This window comes from Culex quinquefasciatus, chromosome 3 (genome assembly GCF_015732765.1).
Source record: "Culex quinquefasciatus strain JHB chromosome 3, VPISU_Cqui_1.0_pri_paternal, whole genome shotgun sequence".
In the NCBI taxonomy this organism is placed as follows: Eukaryota; Metazoa; Arthropoda; class Insecta; order Diptera; family Culicidae; genus Culex; species Culex quinquefasciatus.
Window position 1 is genome coordinate 82,967,089 of NC_051863.1, and position 15,559 is coordinate 82,982,647.

Here is a 15,559-nt window from a genome sequence, read left to right on the forward strand (position 1 = left end):
TGAACTGGTTTGATGAGATTGACACCATGTCCGATTGACATGAAATTTACAAATTGTTTTACATGACATGAATACACAGCACGTGTCACACGATATTTGATTGCAAAGCACGTGGATCTATATGAGATTGCGTGTTTGAAACTATTTGTTGTGGATGAACTGTTTAATCTGAACAACCCATCAGGTAATGATTTTTTACCATATCTTGTTGCCAATTTTTTTGATGTGCAAACATTTCTCACCATACCTCAGTGAATCTTTGCGGGCATAGAGTTCTTCAGACGGAGCCACCTATCAGATTCATCAGTTTCTTTTGTAAAATTTTCTTTCAACTAATAAATTTGATGTCCCAGGTAATTGTAGACTCTCCCTCAGGTCAGGTTTTGAAAGATAGTCCCATCTACGTTAGTTTCTGCACTTATAAAATACTGAAGTAAAAAAATAACTAAATGGTAATATAAATTTATCTTAGAAAAATCTATGCAGAATATTTAAATGCGGAACTTTCAATAAGTAAATGATATTGATCAATTTGTTTTTAAAACATTCCGGCAAGGTTGTAGTTTAACTATTTCCAAGGAGTTTTTTAGTAAATAAGGGTGTAACGAAATTTATTTATTTGTGGAGATTCAGGAGCTTGTATCTTGTAATAAAAAAAACGCTAAACGGCCAAAGAGCCCCAAAAGAGGCAATTCTAAAAAAAAATCAAGAGTTTAATTGCATTAAATTTTTGAAGGTGCAACACCAGCCAATGTTGATTACAATCTCGCTCCAGTCAGTGTTGTTACATTCTAATAGTACATAATACTGTTTGTTCTTTTAAGAACGAAAATTAAGAAATATATACTGGCTTATGATTGTAATAGACATATAGATTACTAAGCCTAGTTCCACATTGCTAGCTTTTCAATGGAAGCAGTGTTCTCTGATACTTAGTACAGGATGGTTCGACTTGCATTCGTGGTTCTGAACTGGTTTTTCTTATTTGATAAAATTCATTCACATCAAATCAGTTTCACGCTCGCGCATATACTAAACATGTATGCAGACGTCCACAAAAGTGTTCTGATCAACTTTTCTGGCGAAGATGCCATTGAAAAAAATGAGCAACTCGATATCTTAAAAGAAGTGTTACATTTGTATAGTTACCAATTACCGATCATTATAAGAAATGGACAGCAAAAAAACAGAGTACATCAATCGTTTTACAATGTAATACTAATCGGATCATTACCATCATTCAAAAAAATATGTCAATCTTTTAATGCTTTTGAGTACGATTCAACGGGAATGTACACTGTAGTTTATCAACATGTTCTTAGAAACGGATCTGAACTAGTAGAAGGAGTTTTCAACTGTTTACGTCGGAAACAAATTTTCAATGTTCTATTTATAGCACCGAGTACTTTTAATCAGATCGAAGTTTACACATATCGTCCCTTTCGCAATAAAGACTGTGCAAACGTCAACCCAGAGTTGGTGATGGTATCGAAGGATGGCAAAGCTGAATCTCAGGATCGTTCGTTGTTTTCGAATAAGTTTAATAATATGAACCTGTGTCAGTTGAAGGTTGGCACGTATCCTTTGGAACCGTTTACAATACCTAAAAATGATCATGATGGCAACACATTTTACGATGGAACAGAAGTTCGAATAGTGCAAACAGTGGCTAAAATGCATAACTTCACCGTGCAGTTCATTTATCCGGAAAACAATATGCGATGGGGTTTTATCGAGCCTCAAAACAGCACTGGACTGATGGGCCTGATTCAGGACGAATTGGTTGATGTGGGGTTTGGTTCTGTTGGAATTTCTGCTCAACGATCGTTCTATCTAAAGGCTGGGATGTCACATTTTATCAGCAAGTTTGTGATTGCCATTCCACCGGGACGGAATTTTACATCATTGGAAAAGTTGTTCAAACCATTCACCTTGAACGCGTGGATGTTACTTTCAATTGCAGTTTGTATGGGAATGATTTTAATGAAACTTCGATTCGGGAAGCAAAACTTGAAATATTCAAAACTTCCTTGGATTGAATTGTTGCCAAATCCGATGCTGAATGGCTGGCTCACTTTTTTAGGAAATCCAATGGTGAAATTCCCTCAAAACTGGATGGCAAGATCCGTCATTACTAGCTGGTTGTTTTTGGGACTAGTTGTTCGTACATCATACCAGAGTGCGACCTACCGATATTTACATCATGGTCAACAAACTAAACCAGTTAGAACTTTCCTAGATGTGGAAGCAGCGGGATTATATTTCTATATGTTTGATGTGACCCAGCGCTTTTTCGAGTTGTTTCCTGATGTTCTGAAAAGGTACATTCAAGTAAAGCGAGATTGTTGTCATTATAAATTGGAATACATTCTTTTTCAGAGTTAAAATCATCAAAGACACAGATGATCCTTTCAATCATTTGAAGATGGTAATGCATGGACATTGGGATGGCGTTCTAGTGTTACCGTCAGCCATGGTAAACTATTTCAATCAGAAAAATCTTGGTCGAGGGCATGTCAACGTTGGGACCGAAATTGTTGCTACGTATCTAGTTTGTTTTTACTATCCAAAAAACTCGCCTTTTTATAAAATGTTCGATAAGGTCATTTCTCAGCTGCATGTTTCTGGAATATTCAACTACTGGCTCCGTTCCTTTGGAGAAACTAGTTATTTCGATTTTGGCGATACAAAACCTAAACAATTAAACTTTGATGGCGTGTCCGGTATATTTATCCTATGGGCATTGGGGCTGTTCTTATGCACCGGTGTGTTTGTTATTGAATTGGTATACGGAATTCTTTCCGTTGATAAAAACAACCGATTAAAAGCGGTAATTAGGAATAGTTATCTATAAATGAGAACCATTCAAAAACAATGCAACTATTCTATCAGAACAAATTAAAACTGATACATTAGTAACAAGATATTGCTTATCTATAGAGCAATGCCTAACGCCAACGACTAGTTGGAAGGAATTTATGGTTTGAAATGGTTCGTTTATTCATTTTATGTTTGATCTTTCCGTCCTTTGAAGGAATATCTTCCAACAATGGCAACTATGATTTTATAAGTGATGCATTGACTACTGTTTTCGAAAAGTATTACATAATTACGCATAAACCAGTCTTACTGAGTTCACCAAGAAATGATGATATTGAAAGCAATGATTATGTTGAGATATTGGTAAACGCTGTTCGATCGAGTCGCAAAATAATACCAATTGTTTTCGTATTGCACTCTGAAATGCATCCCTCGTACTATAATGTGCTGATTGTTCGGTCATATGAATCATTTCTTCGGCAATACGAAATGATCAATACTGATAGATATGACCTTTCAGGCTTGTACACTATCATTTGCTTTGCATTGGAATCCAATGTCGTTGAAATTATATTTGAGAAACTTTTATTGAACAAAATAATCAATGCAATAGTTATAAAAGTGACAACAGCGGGAGAAGCTCAAATTTATACAAATTATCCATATCATGAAGGAAGTTGCAGTAAAATCAATCCAAAACTCTTGGCAAACATAAGTCACAATAATTCTGAAATTGATATTGACTTATTCCCGAATCATCTGTTTAACATGAATGGGTGCTACTTAAAAGCAGGAACTTACGATGTTGCCCCATTCACAATAGTTGGTAATAGAAGTTTCGATGGTTTGGAAGTAGTAATGGTAGAAACTATCGCAAAACATCACAATTTCACTGCACAGTATGTTCTTAATGAAGATGGAACTAGTTGGGGTGTTATTAGGGAAAAGAATAGCACTGGTTTGATGGGATTAATTCAAAACAAGCAGGTAGACTTTGGCTTTGGTACACTAGGAGTAACAGCAGAACGTAGCTTTTATCTCAAACAGGGAATACCACATTTCATTAGTGAGTTTATTATAGCTGTTCCAACCGGGAGACTGTATACGTCATTCGAGAAGTTGTATAAACCTTTTGATACTATGGCATGGATGTTTATTAGTATTGCACTTGTTGGCTCAATAGTTGTATCAAAGGTTATGTTTGGGAAACAAGATGTAAGATGTCTGAGAATTTTAAAAATTGAAGCATTCGAAACTCCAGTTTTGATTACTTGGCTAGCATTCCTAGGAAATCCTTTAGCAAAATGCCCCAAAAAAGATAAAACCAAAGCAATTGTAATGAGTTGGATGGTTATGGGGCTGATGGTTAGAACTCTATATCAAGGGGCTATGTTTAAATACTTTCACAAAGGACAACACACCAAGCCTGTTCAAACTATAGAAGATATTCAATCTGAAAAGTTATACTACTACTTATATGAACCTGCAAAACGATTCTTTGCATCGTCCCCGGATATTTTAAAAATGTAAAGATATATCAAAGAATCACAACATCAATCTGTTTTAATTATATTTTGTTGCAGGCTCAAGTTCATCAACCCTGAAGAAACCAATCCCAAACTTTCACAGTTATTAAATGGAGATCTAGATGGTGTGATTCTCCTGCCATCGTCCACGTTGAACTATTTCAATCAACAGAACATAAAAAAAGGATTTGTGAAAACTGGAACGGATGTTATTGCGACTTATGCTGTTGGAATTTACTACCCCAAGGACTCTCCGTTAAATCCAATGTTTGACGAAGACATCTTAAATTTGCAAGCTGCAGGCCTAATGAAGTACTGGAAAAGTGTTTTTGAAATTACGAGCTTCAAAGAGTTTCATAGCGTAGAACCACTTCCTCTGGATATGGACACGATCTCGGCCATCTTTATAATTTGGTTGATATTCACTTCTTTAAGCGTAACAAGCTTTTGCTTAGAATTATTGTGGAAGTGGTAGAAAAATAAAACAAATCATTGTATCAACGCGTTTCACATTTAGAAATAAAGACTTACAATAGCACACACTTTCTAGAACAAGTTTAAATTTTTGAACATTCAATGTGAATGAAAACTGTTTTATTAATAAAGTTATACGCCTTAAAATGATAACCGAGGATATCATATTTCTACAATAAAATATGCAAGTCAGTGTTGTCAGAGAAATCATACCCTAATGAACCAATCAATTATAATGTAAAGCTAATTGAATCGACCGATGCATTCTTCCGAGCATTAATTTGATGCCAAGTGTAGTTTAAACTTGTTTGTTGTCATAATACTCCTGATGCTCCAATTTCGTGACGCAATATGTGCACCCACAAATCAAAACGTGCCTAGTGAAGCACTATCATACGTTCTGGAAAGTTATTATGTTGAATCGTACAAACCAATTCGGTTTCATAAGGAGAGTAAAACCAGTTTTAAGAATAATGATGCAATAGAATTTTTACGAACGCCATTCAATTGAATAGTAAAATGATGTCAATCACATTTGCATATTATACTGGACTGCCACCATCCTTTTACAACGTTTTTGTTGTAGAGTCATACGAAGCTTTCCGTAAACAGTATGAAAAAATCAGCCCAAGCAGTCATGATGTCTCAGGCTTGTACACTATCGTATTCCTCGAGTTGAACTCGGATGTGTTGAAACCAATGTTTGAAAAGTTATATCAAAAGCGTATCATTAATGTCATTGTCATGATCGCGTCTAGCGAGGATAAAGTGCAAATTTATGCAAATTTCCCTTACCAACGTGTTCATTGTGGGAATATAAGACCCTTTGTTTTGGCTAAATTTACTAACAAAAGTATTGCATTTGAAGAAACACTTTTTTCCAAACTATATATTAAACATGCAGGGCTGTTCCTTTAAAGCAGAGACGTACAGATCAGAACCGTTTACAATAGTTTCGGAGGATTCGTCTATGAATAAGTGCTACAATGTTTTGGAAGTGTCGAATGTAGAAACTGTCGCCGAACGTCGCAACTTTACTGTAGAATATGTGCTGAATGAGGATGGAGCTCTATGGGGAGAAATCAAGAAAAGAAACAGCACAGGATTGATGAGATTGATTCAAAACATTTTTGTAGACTTGGGCTTCGGTACATTAAGAGTGACGTCGGATCGTAGTTTATATCTTAAACGTGTGTGCCTCATTTTATTAACGAATTTGTTATTGCTGTGCCAAGGGGAAGGCTGTTTACGTTGTTTGAAAAGTTAGTTGAGCCCTTCGATATGGTGGCTTGGGTTGTGATTTGTACTGTTCTGATTTGTGCTATGATGATTTCAAATACACTGTTTGGCAATCAAAGTATTAGATGTTTAGATGCTTTCAAAGTTGAAATCATCGTTACGCCAGTTTTGACGACGTGGCCTGCATTTTTGGGGGGTCCGTTGGTTAAATTCCAAATAGCATTAAAATTAAATTAAATAGCATGTAAAAGAAATGTAATTATTAAAAAAAAATTCAGTAAGGACATATTTAATTTAAAAAAAAAAAAAAAGGATATGTGAAAACTGGAAAGGATATTATCGCAACGTACGCAGTTGGAATTTACTATCCCAAGGATTCCTCTTTCAATAAGATGTTTGACAACGTAATTTTATAACTACAAGCATTTGGTATCGTCAATTATTTACAAAGGGTTTATTGAATGGATAAATTTAGGGAAGATCTTTCAGCGGAACCAATGTCGTTAGACTTTGATACCGTTGCAAGAACATTTTTCATTTGGTTAATTCTTGTTATGCATTGTTGAGTGGTTTTTTGCTTGGAAATTTGTCGTGCACCGAATGTCATTGAAAAAATATTCCAGAATTTTCTTCCGGTAATAGTGTTCACCTCCACTTTGAAATAATAGTCCGGTAGTAATGCTTCAGTGAAATCAAATTAGTGTTTACAAGGGCGTAGAAACTGATTTAAAAATAATGAACAGTCCTGGTTGATCGTTTTTGCTAGCTACAACACTTGCAGGATGTGGTTCTTGAAATGCAATATAGTTTTGATTTTTATGTTAGTTCAGGTATGTTTTTGTTTACGAAACTCTAACATTTATTAATTTTTGCGTTCTTTCTCAGGGCTACTTGGCTGCAAACTATTATGCGCCATCAAATCCACTTTCTCGATTTTTCAACAAAAACAAAAACGGTCGGAAACACATTATGGGACCAGTTAGTGAGACAATATGTCGTTGGTATGAATTAGCACCCTTGCAAAAAGTAAATCGTTATGGTGCTAAAAAAAGAGTTGTTACAAGTGTTTTTCCCAAGCGTTACAAAACATGTTGGTGGGAATTATATGATCGTGAAACAACGGCAGTAGATTATTACGAAGATCAATATTCTGAAGTAGAAGCTACAAACGGTATGAGTTACGATTATTTGTATTACTATGATCAACAAAGACGGCACCAAGCGGCTAAACCGGTGTTCTGGAATACAAGAGACTTTATTTCTTCGTACTATGGATTTCAACAATATGGAGGTTCCAGTTGTAGACAGTGCTGTTGTTACACTGGTGGTCAAGCAGAAAATGTATTTTGGGGATATTATTTATAAAAAAAAATCAGACATTGCTGTTGAGATTTCAAGTCGTGTGATATTTCGTCAATAAATATATGAATACCTCGGTTTCAACATTGATATCTTAGTACTCTAATATCATTAAATGACACATATTGGGTGAACTATCTAGCAATTAAATTAGGTTAAAAGTTTCGTGACGGAGGGCGGTACCACCTGACGACCAACCGTAACTGTTGGACATTATGACATTATTTCAAGAGAAATTTAATGTACTTTTTTAATCTGCAAAAGACAGCGAGGACATTTTTATTCAAGAACATTTTTTATTAATTCAAAAACCTCGTATTAATTTCAGTGGCTCCGTCCGTCAATCGGACCACGTAATGGACTCACAATCCAGACGTCATCGGTTCGAATCGCACGTCGGGCGTAATAAATTCTTACTAAGGTGGCTATCTTCAACAATATTTGTCCTCACTCTCTTGAGGTCCGGTGAGGAAATTCCAATTTACATAATATTAGTTTTATTTTCCTATTGATTTGTTGATGGATATTGATTGGTGGTTTATATTATCATTGGCCACTATAACAACCATGTTCTATTTTCCAAGGTCTAATTTTTCATGGATATCATGACAGCGATTCCATACGAAAACAGCATGATTAAAAAAAAAGTTGTCCGATAGGGCTTCACATTTCTGTGGGGTTCCTTGGCCGAAATAATTTAACCCGTTTTTTTGTTAGGCAATTAGAGTGACAATCGCTTAAATTATAGTGTTATCGCAGTTTTTGTAAAAAAGTAGTTTTTTCCGTTTTCGTCATTTTCTGGTTTTTGAGCGCGGCGCGTCGAGAACTTATTTTTAAAAAACGTTACTTAATCCACCTTTTGGTGGTTGGTGCCTTCCTCAAATTCATAAAGTCAATACATCCAGTCAAAAAAGCAACATTCCCCCTTAACATGATTAACAAATCAACTTTATTACTCATTTCTTTCGATAGGGTTTTCAGACCTTAAATCTTTCTGGCTCATCGGCAAGGTCTGATATAAATCAACGATAGTTCGCATGGAAGATTCGGACAATAATTCTATCACAATATCTGAAATCCAGCCGGTGTATAAATAACACTTAAGTGCTTATAATTTTTTGATATGGTTGTCAGATATTTGATGTTTCATTTAAAAGGTCTTTCGATTACTTTACTAACGACGAGTCGCATGATGGACCCGGACATCATATTTATTGAAATATTTGAGATCCAGCCTCCAAAAAGTGTTTAAATAATAGGATGTAACAAACTTAACTGTACTTGACTAAACATCACCATTAGGGTGGGTACGTTTTTCAAAAAGTTCTCGGATCAAGTTTTAGTATGGTTCCCCTTGTAGGGCATGCCCATAGGGACTTTCATGCCAAATATCAGCTTATTTGGTTGTTAACTGGCTGCGCGCATCAGGGTTAAAGTTTACATGGGAATTACTATGAGAAATTGAAACTTTTTGTTCAAACGCACCTACAGGCCTGGGAAATCACGCGCCAACTTCTGGTATGGTTAGGCCTATAGGGAATCGAATGGTCTGGAGAACATTTTTCCCGAAGAGAGCATATGGATTCGTTGTCCCTGGACCTGGCGCATCGGCAAACAATCCGATGTCTCCGGAATCAACGGTTTTCCCTCAAAAATCATCACATTTTCCTTAGCATGCTATGAAAGCTTGTTGCAGACCGCGACGCCATATGTCAGGTAGCTGCCACGTGGTTGAAATATTAGCAATAAAACACAAATTTGCTTTGCAAAGATTCTGGATTCGACTAAATAATATCAGGAAGTTCGAAATGTTCATTTTCTAGTTAAAAATAAGGTTGCAATTGAACATTTCAGCCATTTCTCACCCACGTGGTAGCTACCTGCCATATGGCGTCGCGGTGTGCATCAAGCTTTCATAGCATGCTAAGAAAAATTTGATACTTTTTGAGGAAAAACCGTTGATTCCGGAGACATCGGATTGTTTGCCGATGCGCCAGGTCCAGGGACAACGAATCCATATGCTCTCTTCGGGAAAAATGTTCTCCAGACCATTCCCCATAGGCCTGACCATACCAGAAGTTGGCGCGTGATTTTCCCAGGCCTGTAGGAGCGTTTGAACAAAAAGTTTCAATTTCTCATAGTAATTCCCATGTAAACTTTAACCCTGATGCGCGCAGCCAGTTAACAACCAAATGAGCTGATATTTGGCATGATATTCCCTATGGGCATGCCCTGCAAGGGGAATCATACTAAAACTTGATCGGAGAACTTTTTGAAAAACGTACCCACCCTAATACATACAGCAATTCCCCACGAAAACAGCATGGAAAAAACAAAAGTGCTCGGATCGGGCTCAAAATTTTTCTGGGGGTTCTCTGGTCGAAATAATTAGACCTGTATTTTTTTGTTTGGCCATTATGGTGACCTACGCCGTGTTAGGGTGGTGCGAAAAAAGGCCATTTTCGTCGATTTTCGCAAAAACCACTTTAAAAAAAAAAATCATAACTCCTCGCCATTTCAACCGATTTCAATTGTCTTATACGCAAATGAAAGGTGATAAGTTGGCCTATCAAAGAAAAATAGTAAGAAGTTTCAAAAATCTAGACTAATATATGAAAAGGTCGAATGAAACTTTAAAATGCCGTTTTGACGGTGTCTGGACCAAAGAGCCTATGTCTGGAAATATTTTTATCGGATTCTCCGGACATTTTTACATAACATACTAAAAAATGGGAGGAGTTCATTAACAGGATTCCGAGATATGATTTTTTGAAAATAAAATCCGTGTTTTTCGATAATAATTCTCATTCCCGTCGGCAGCAATAACAACAAAACAACAATATCACTTCAAATTAGTTAACAGTTGATGCTTAACACATAAATACATTTATAAAAAATATAATAGAATGTGCTATGATCTTATAAATATATACGACGGCATACATAAAAATAACTGTCTTGGTTAGGTATTTAATTTAAATAATAATGTAAACTGTTTAGTACCGTAAACCGGGGTGACTTTGATAGGATTTCAATTTGTTTTTGGAATATTTTCCATCAGTAAAGGTTTTTCTCAAAATTATTATTTCTAAAACATGTACTGGGATACGCCACACCAAGTCCATGCACTATTTTGGAAAAAAGTTTTTCCAATAGAGTTTCGAAAAATAGTTACGTGAAAAATTCTTAGTTTAAATTCCGGGGTGACTTTGATAGTCATAGTTTTTCTTGTTAAAATCATATTCAATATGTTCAAACTTTATTTGTACGTTAAATGTATCATCACTTAAGTAGCTGATATTGTTTTAAGAAAACAAAAATCCATATTTATATTTTGTTAACTAAGTTAATAAGTTTGTTAACAAAAACATGTAAATTTTAGGCAAAATTGCTAAAAAGTCGGAACTTTGCCAGAAATTTGTTAAAACTAGTTTTGTGTATAAAACTATCGATTTAAATTGCATTCCATACTAAATTCGAAGCACGAATCACAAGTTTTCACATTTTACATGAAATTTGTTCAACTGAAATGCAAATGCCTATAAATTTGGAGATTTTTTTTAATTGTGTTTCAAAATCACATATTATTTATTATTTACAAACTTATTTAACCTTCTCCTAGTGGAAAATTGTCCAAAGAATCTGAAAATGCATTCCGTTTTCCGATTCAAAATCATGTTCATTGAGAAAATCATGACACCTCACCTCATGAAACCTCTTTTACGCAAATGGACCGACGTTTTACTTCCCCATCCGATAGAAGGCCAGGAGGATAAGGCGGGAATCGAACCCGCGCCCCATAGCATCTTAGGGATCGGCAGCCGAAGCCGCTAACCACCGCGCCACGAGGCCCTCCTACCCCAGTACATGTTTTAAAATAAATAATCTTGAGACAAACCTTTTTTTTTCGTAACTTATTTTTATTAGGTCCTTTTAGGTGCTGTGACCAGGTTAGGACCGAGGGTCAATGGTACCAAAATAATAAAAGAAAAAAAAAACGTAACTGAAGAAGATGATCATTTTCCCGCGCCATGTGTCAACAAGTGTGCGATCACATCAATCTGTTCCTCGGGTGTCTTGCACTGCCTCAAGCGTACTCTGTATTCTCGGTAAATGGCCCACAGCTCCGACTCGCTGTACAGCTTCCGTTCGCCTTGTTGCTCCTTCGGGGTTGCACCGGCGCCGGCGCCAGTATCTTCTCGACTTCTTCCTGCGGGACGAGGATGTTTATTTTCCGGTTCAACGGACGGCACCGTTCCAGGTAGCGGAGGAAAATCCGCCGCGGTGAACGCAGCTCCTGCCGGAGTCTGTTTGTTCTTCTTCCATGCTGGCAGCTTCGGCGTGGACGCCTGCTGCCTCGACTGGATGAACTGGGCACGTTTGGGACAGCTGCGGTCCAGACCCTCGTGAGATCCAGAGCAGTTGACACATTTCTTGGCTTCCGTTTCTTCTGCTTTGCACTTTTCCGTGCTGTGGGCACCCCCACAGCTGCTGCATCTGGGCTTGAGATGGCAGTTACTGGTTCCGTGACCGAACTGCAAGCAGTTCTTGCACTGGGTCACGTGTGGTTCTTTGTTTCGGTAGGCCACCCACCGGACGACGACTGGTCCCACTTTCTTTACCTTGCTACTCAACTCCTTCAGACTGGTGTGCCCCTTGGGGAAGAGCACGATGAAAGGCGTCTCATCGATGGCGGGAAGCTGCTGCTTCCGCCTGATGGCGTGTACTGCCAAGACGTCCAGCTGATGTTCCGTCTTGAGCAGCTCCTTGATGTAATCCGGTTCCACGTTCGCACTGCGCCTTCCGTGCGTGTAGAACTGCACCTTGTTCTTCTTCAGGTGGGCTTGCACCGTGTCGAAGTCGTCGCTCGAGAAGCACGTAATTTTGGGTGCCGTACCGCGTCAGTTTGTGTTCCGGCTGGACATCACATGTCGCCATTACCTTCGCAAGGCGGGCGAAGCTCTTTTCTTTCACCACCAGCGGGGGCTGCTTCTTCTCCCCGGCCGACTTGCCGGTTGCTGGTACTACGGGGATGGTTTTTTCTGCTGCTGGGTTCGCATTGTTGTTGTTGTTGCTCTCCTCCGCTAGCGGGCTGAACTTGTTGTTGCTGATCAGTTTCTCCACATCGCCGTCGTTACCGTCATCGCCGACGTTGATCTCCTCCTTAGTTTTCCTGCGGCGAACCTTGACCACGGGACGAAATTCGCCCCCGTCCTCTCCTCCTCCTTCGGAGTCTTCCACCTCCATGCCCGTCGCCGCCTGCGTCTTGGGTTGAAACCCGTCCGGTTTCTCCCACACACTTTTCCTCAAGGCCGCGTTCCAGTAGAACGTCCTTCCATTCTCAGCCCTGTGCTCCGTCCACTCACTCTCCACCGTCGCGGCCGCCGCCATGGCCGTCGGCGAAAGTTAACAAAACACCGTCAAAAACGCGCTAAGCTAGCTCGAAAGACGACCAAACCCAACGAAAGTTGAACAGGGAGTGTGAGACAAACCTTATCATTTGGAAAAAAAATCCGAAAAATAATTTGAAATTTTAGCAATGTCACCCTAGTTTATATTATTTATTATTTACAAACTTATTTAACCTTCTCCTAGTGGAAAATTATCCAAAGAATCTGAAAATGCATTCCGTTTTCCGATTCAAAATCATGTTCATTGAGAAAATCATGACACTTTGAGAATCTTACAATAATGACTTTCATCAACATTTTCTTAACTATAGTTAACTAACTTTTTAAACTTTTCAAAATCGGAAAAATCGCAAACCTATCAAGGCCACCCCGTTTTACGGTATTTCATTTAATTCAGTTAATAATATTAAAAGCATTTTGAAGTTAAGCTTGTTATTTTTATTATTTCAGAAGTTTTGTATCTGAACAAAAACTTGTTGTTTTGCAATTAGATTGTCATGTGATTAAATTTACAAGTATGATAATTTTTGTCCTTCAGGAGGTGATTCACATGAAATTTACTTTTAATTCAATGTATCACAGCACCAAATTAAATAATATCGAATTAATATGCCATTAGCAGAATTTGAATTTAAAGGCATTACCCAGCGCCCATGGATGCCATTGTTATTTAGTTATTGAAAGAGTAAAAATGAAATCCAAAGTTGATATTGTGATTCTGCTTTATGCTTTTATTGTTGTACTGCAACAGATGGGTATAGTACGAGGACAAGAAGATGAGTACGAGTATTACTACGAGGATGAAATCACTTCTACTGTCGGTAAGTCTCGAGAGATAATTGCTATCTGTTTAAAATGTGATGAAATTTCTGTTGCAGTTCCTACAACGACTACAACCACCACCACAACAACAACCATGAGGACAACAACAGCTGGTAAGAAAAAACCAACGAGAAAAGTTCCGGGAAGCTCTCAGACGATTGTCGCTGGTCCCGGTAAAAATGGAAAGCAGCAAGCCTGCAGTGCAAGAACATGCGTCGGTTATCGTAAGTTCGTCCACTAGTACTAGTGGTAAACATAAATTAATTCATTTCATTTTTCAGAATACGGCAGACCGGATGTGGTTTTCAATGTAATTGCAGATATGTACGATTTACAGGCGATGCTGCCAAATAATAGACGGAACGGAGGAATGTCGTACGTGCCGCAAAATAAGGAACTTCCTGCAAGATTTGAACAACCATTCGCATACTGGTACGGTCCGCGACAGAGTAAGTCTTATTTTGTCCATTCAGAGAACAAGTTTAATTTGTTTTTTTTCCGCAATAGTTTCCAAACCTATTCGTAGACAGCAACCGACACTGATTGACTATGGAATAATCCGTCGTCCTGGCATTGCGCAAGAATCTCTTTATGGGTATGACGATGGTGGTGAGCTGTATACTGACTATTACGACTACTATGAATACGCTGATTACGATTATCCGGCGAAAAATAAGCAGGATGCAAAGACTAAGGACTCGAATCGGCTGTTTGTCAACTTTATACTGAACGCTCTTGGGCCACGCCGTCCAAACTAAACGGGTTTATTAGGTGTACTTCTTTAAATACAAACATATTAACATTCAAGTTTGAAAGGGTGTTCACTGTTCACTGTTCGTTGTCCTTGAGTATTTTAGCCAATTTTAGTACACGCTTTCAGGTTTTCACTTTGCAACACATTCAGTGCAATAGGGTCACTTCCGAAGTAGCCTCGAAAGCGAGTCGTTCTGCTTCTCGTTCCGCTGCAATTCTGGCATGATCTTGGGCAATTTTCTCATATAGCGTAAAATGTCGATCTTTGGCCTTGGAAACTGCAACTGTATCTCTGGGCAGTGATGCTTCCTAGGAGTGTGGCGAAACGTTTGAGAAAATTTGAGTCACTCACAGGTGAGTTGAGGTTTTGCAGCCCACGTATACTTACGACATGTTGATAGTGAGGATTCGCGTGCTCTGCGGCAATTTTAGCGTACAACGCAAAATGTTTTTGCGAGGCTCGTTCAACTGCTTCGGTTTGTTGAGGAGATTTTTGCAAATGGCTCAAACGCGGATAGAATCCGTGAGCATCGGCAATGTATTCCACAGTGCGGACCTGATTTCTGGGGTCCACGTACGAGAATGACCCTTTGACAGTGCCACTTCCATCGGACACCTCACTGTGCGTTCGGTCAACGTGCCCTGGATGCCGTCCAGCCGCATAACTAAACGCGTACGGTTTAGGTGGGGGTGGAATCGTGGAGATCTCTTCCTGTACTATAATACCTCCTAGCACATGAGACACATCACATTGCACAACGCCTATAATTAGCGTAACTAAAATCTAAAAGAAATTAAATTAGTTCTTCCAAATATTGCGCAATTAAAACCAACAAAAAATGAACATACTGTTACCGACTGTGAAACGTGCATTTTGAAAGCTAATTTTGAGCGGATTCGAGGCAACTTCTGTATTCTGCTAGCAACACAATACTACTGAGTGGTTTTGAGGCAGAGTTGAGAGCTTTGAAAGGCCAAGAAAAAGCAAAAAACACTGCCTGCGACTTATGTAGATGGTTGGGTTTGAGCAGCAACAGCAAACCTATATGCGAATCGAACTGAAGAAAAACTTGTTTCGTTTGGTGTTTTCATTGGTGTTGGAGAATTTTGAGAGATAGAGAAAACTTGAAGTGGTTTGAATACTCTCGTCTCTTG

General features: G+C 38.3%; 3 protein-coding genes across 3 annotated transcripts; 2 read left to right on the forward strand and 1 right to left on the reverse strand.

Annotated features, from left to right (window-relative positions):
- Positions 1-3,486: 3,486 nt before the first annotated feature.
- Positions 3,487-4,879, forward strand: LOC119769619. Its single transcript, XM_038262782.1, has 2 exons — positions 3,487-4,346; positions 4,404-4,879. The coding sequence occupies exons 1-2, from the start codon at positions 3,589-3,591 to the stop codon at positions 4,819-4,821; spliced, it is 1,176 nt and encodes a 391-aa protein (XP_038118710.1). The 5' UTR covers positions 3,487-3,588; the 3' UTR covers positions 4,822-4,879.
- Positions 4,880-13,202: 8,323 nt separating this feature from the next.
- On the forward strand, positions 13,203-14,453 carry LOC119769622. The gene is made up of 4 exons (XM_038262785.1): positions 13,203-13,650; positions 13,708-13,875; positions 13,933-14,100; positions 14,159-14,453. Exons 1-4 carry the CDS (start codon positions 13,521-13,523, stop codon positions 14,407-14,409), a joined length of 717 nt encoding a protein of 238 aa, XP_038118713.1. The 5' UTR covers positions 13,203-13,520; the 3' UTR covers positions 14,410-14,453.
- LOC6034005 lies at positions 14,385-15,463 on the reverse strand. Its single transcript, XM_038262786.1, has 3 exons — positions 15,254-15,463; positions 14,793-15,188; positions 14,385-14,713 (listed from the first exon to the last, which is right to left on the reverse strand). Exons 1-3 carry the CDS (start codon positions 15,275-15,277, stop codon positions 14,552-14,554), a joined length of 582 nt encoding a protein of 193 aa, XP_038118714.1. The 5' UTR covers positions 15,278-15,463; the 3' UTR covers positions 14,385-14,551.
- Between the last annotated feature and the right edge of the window lie 96 nt (positions 15,464-15,559).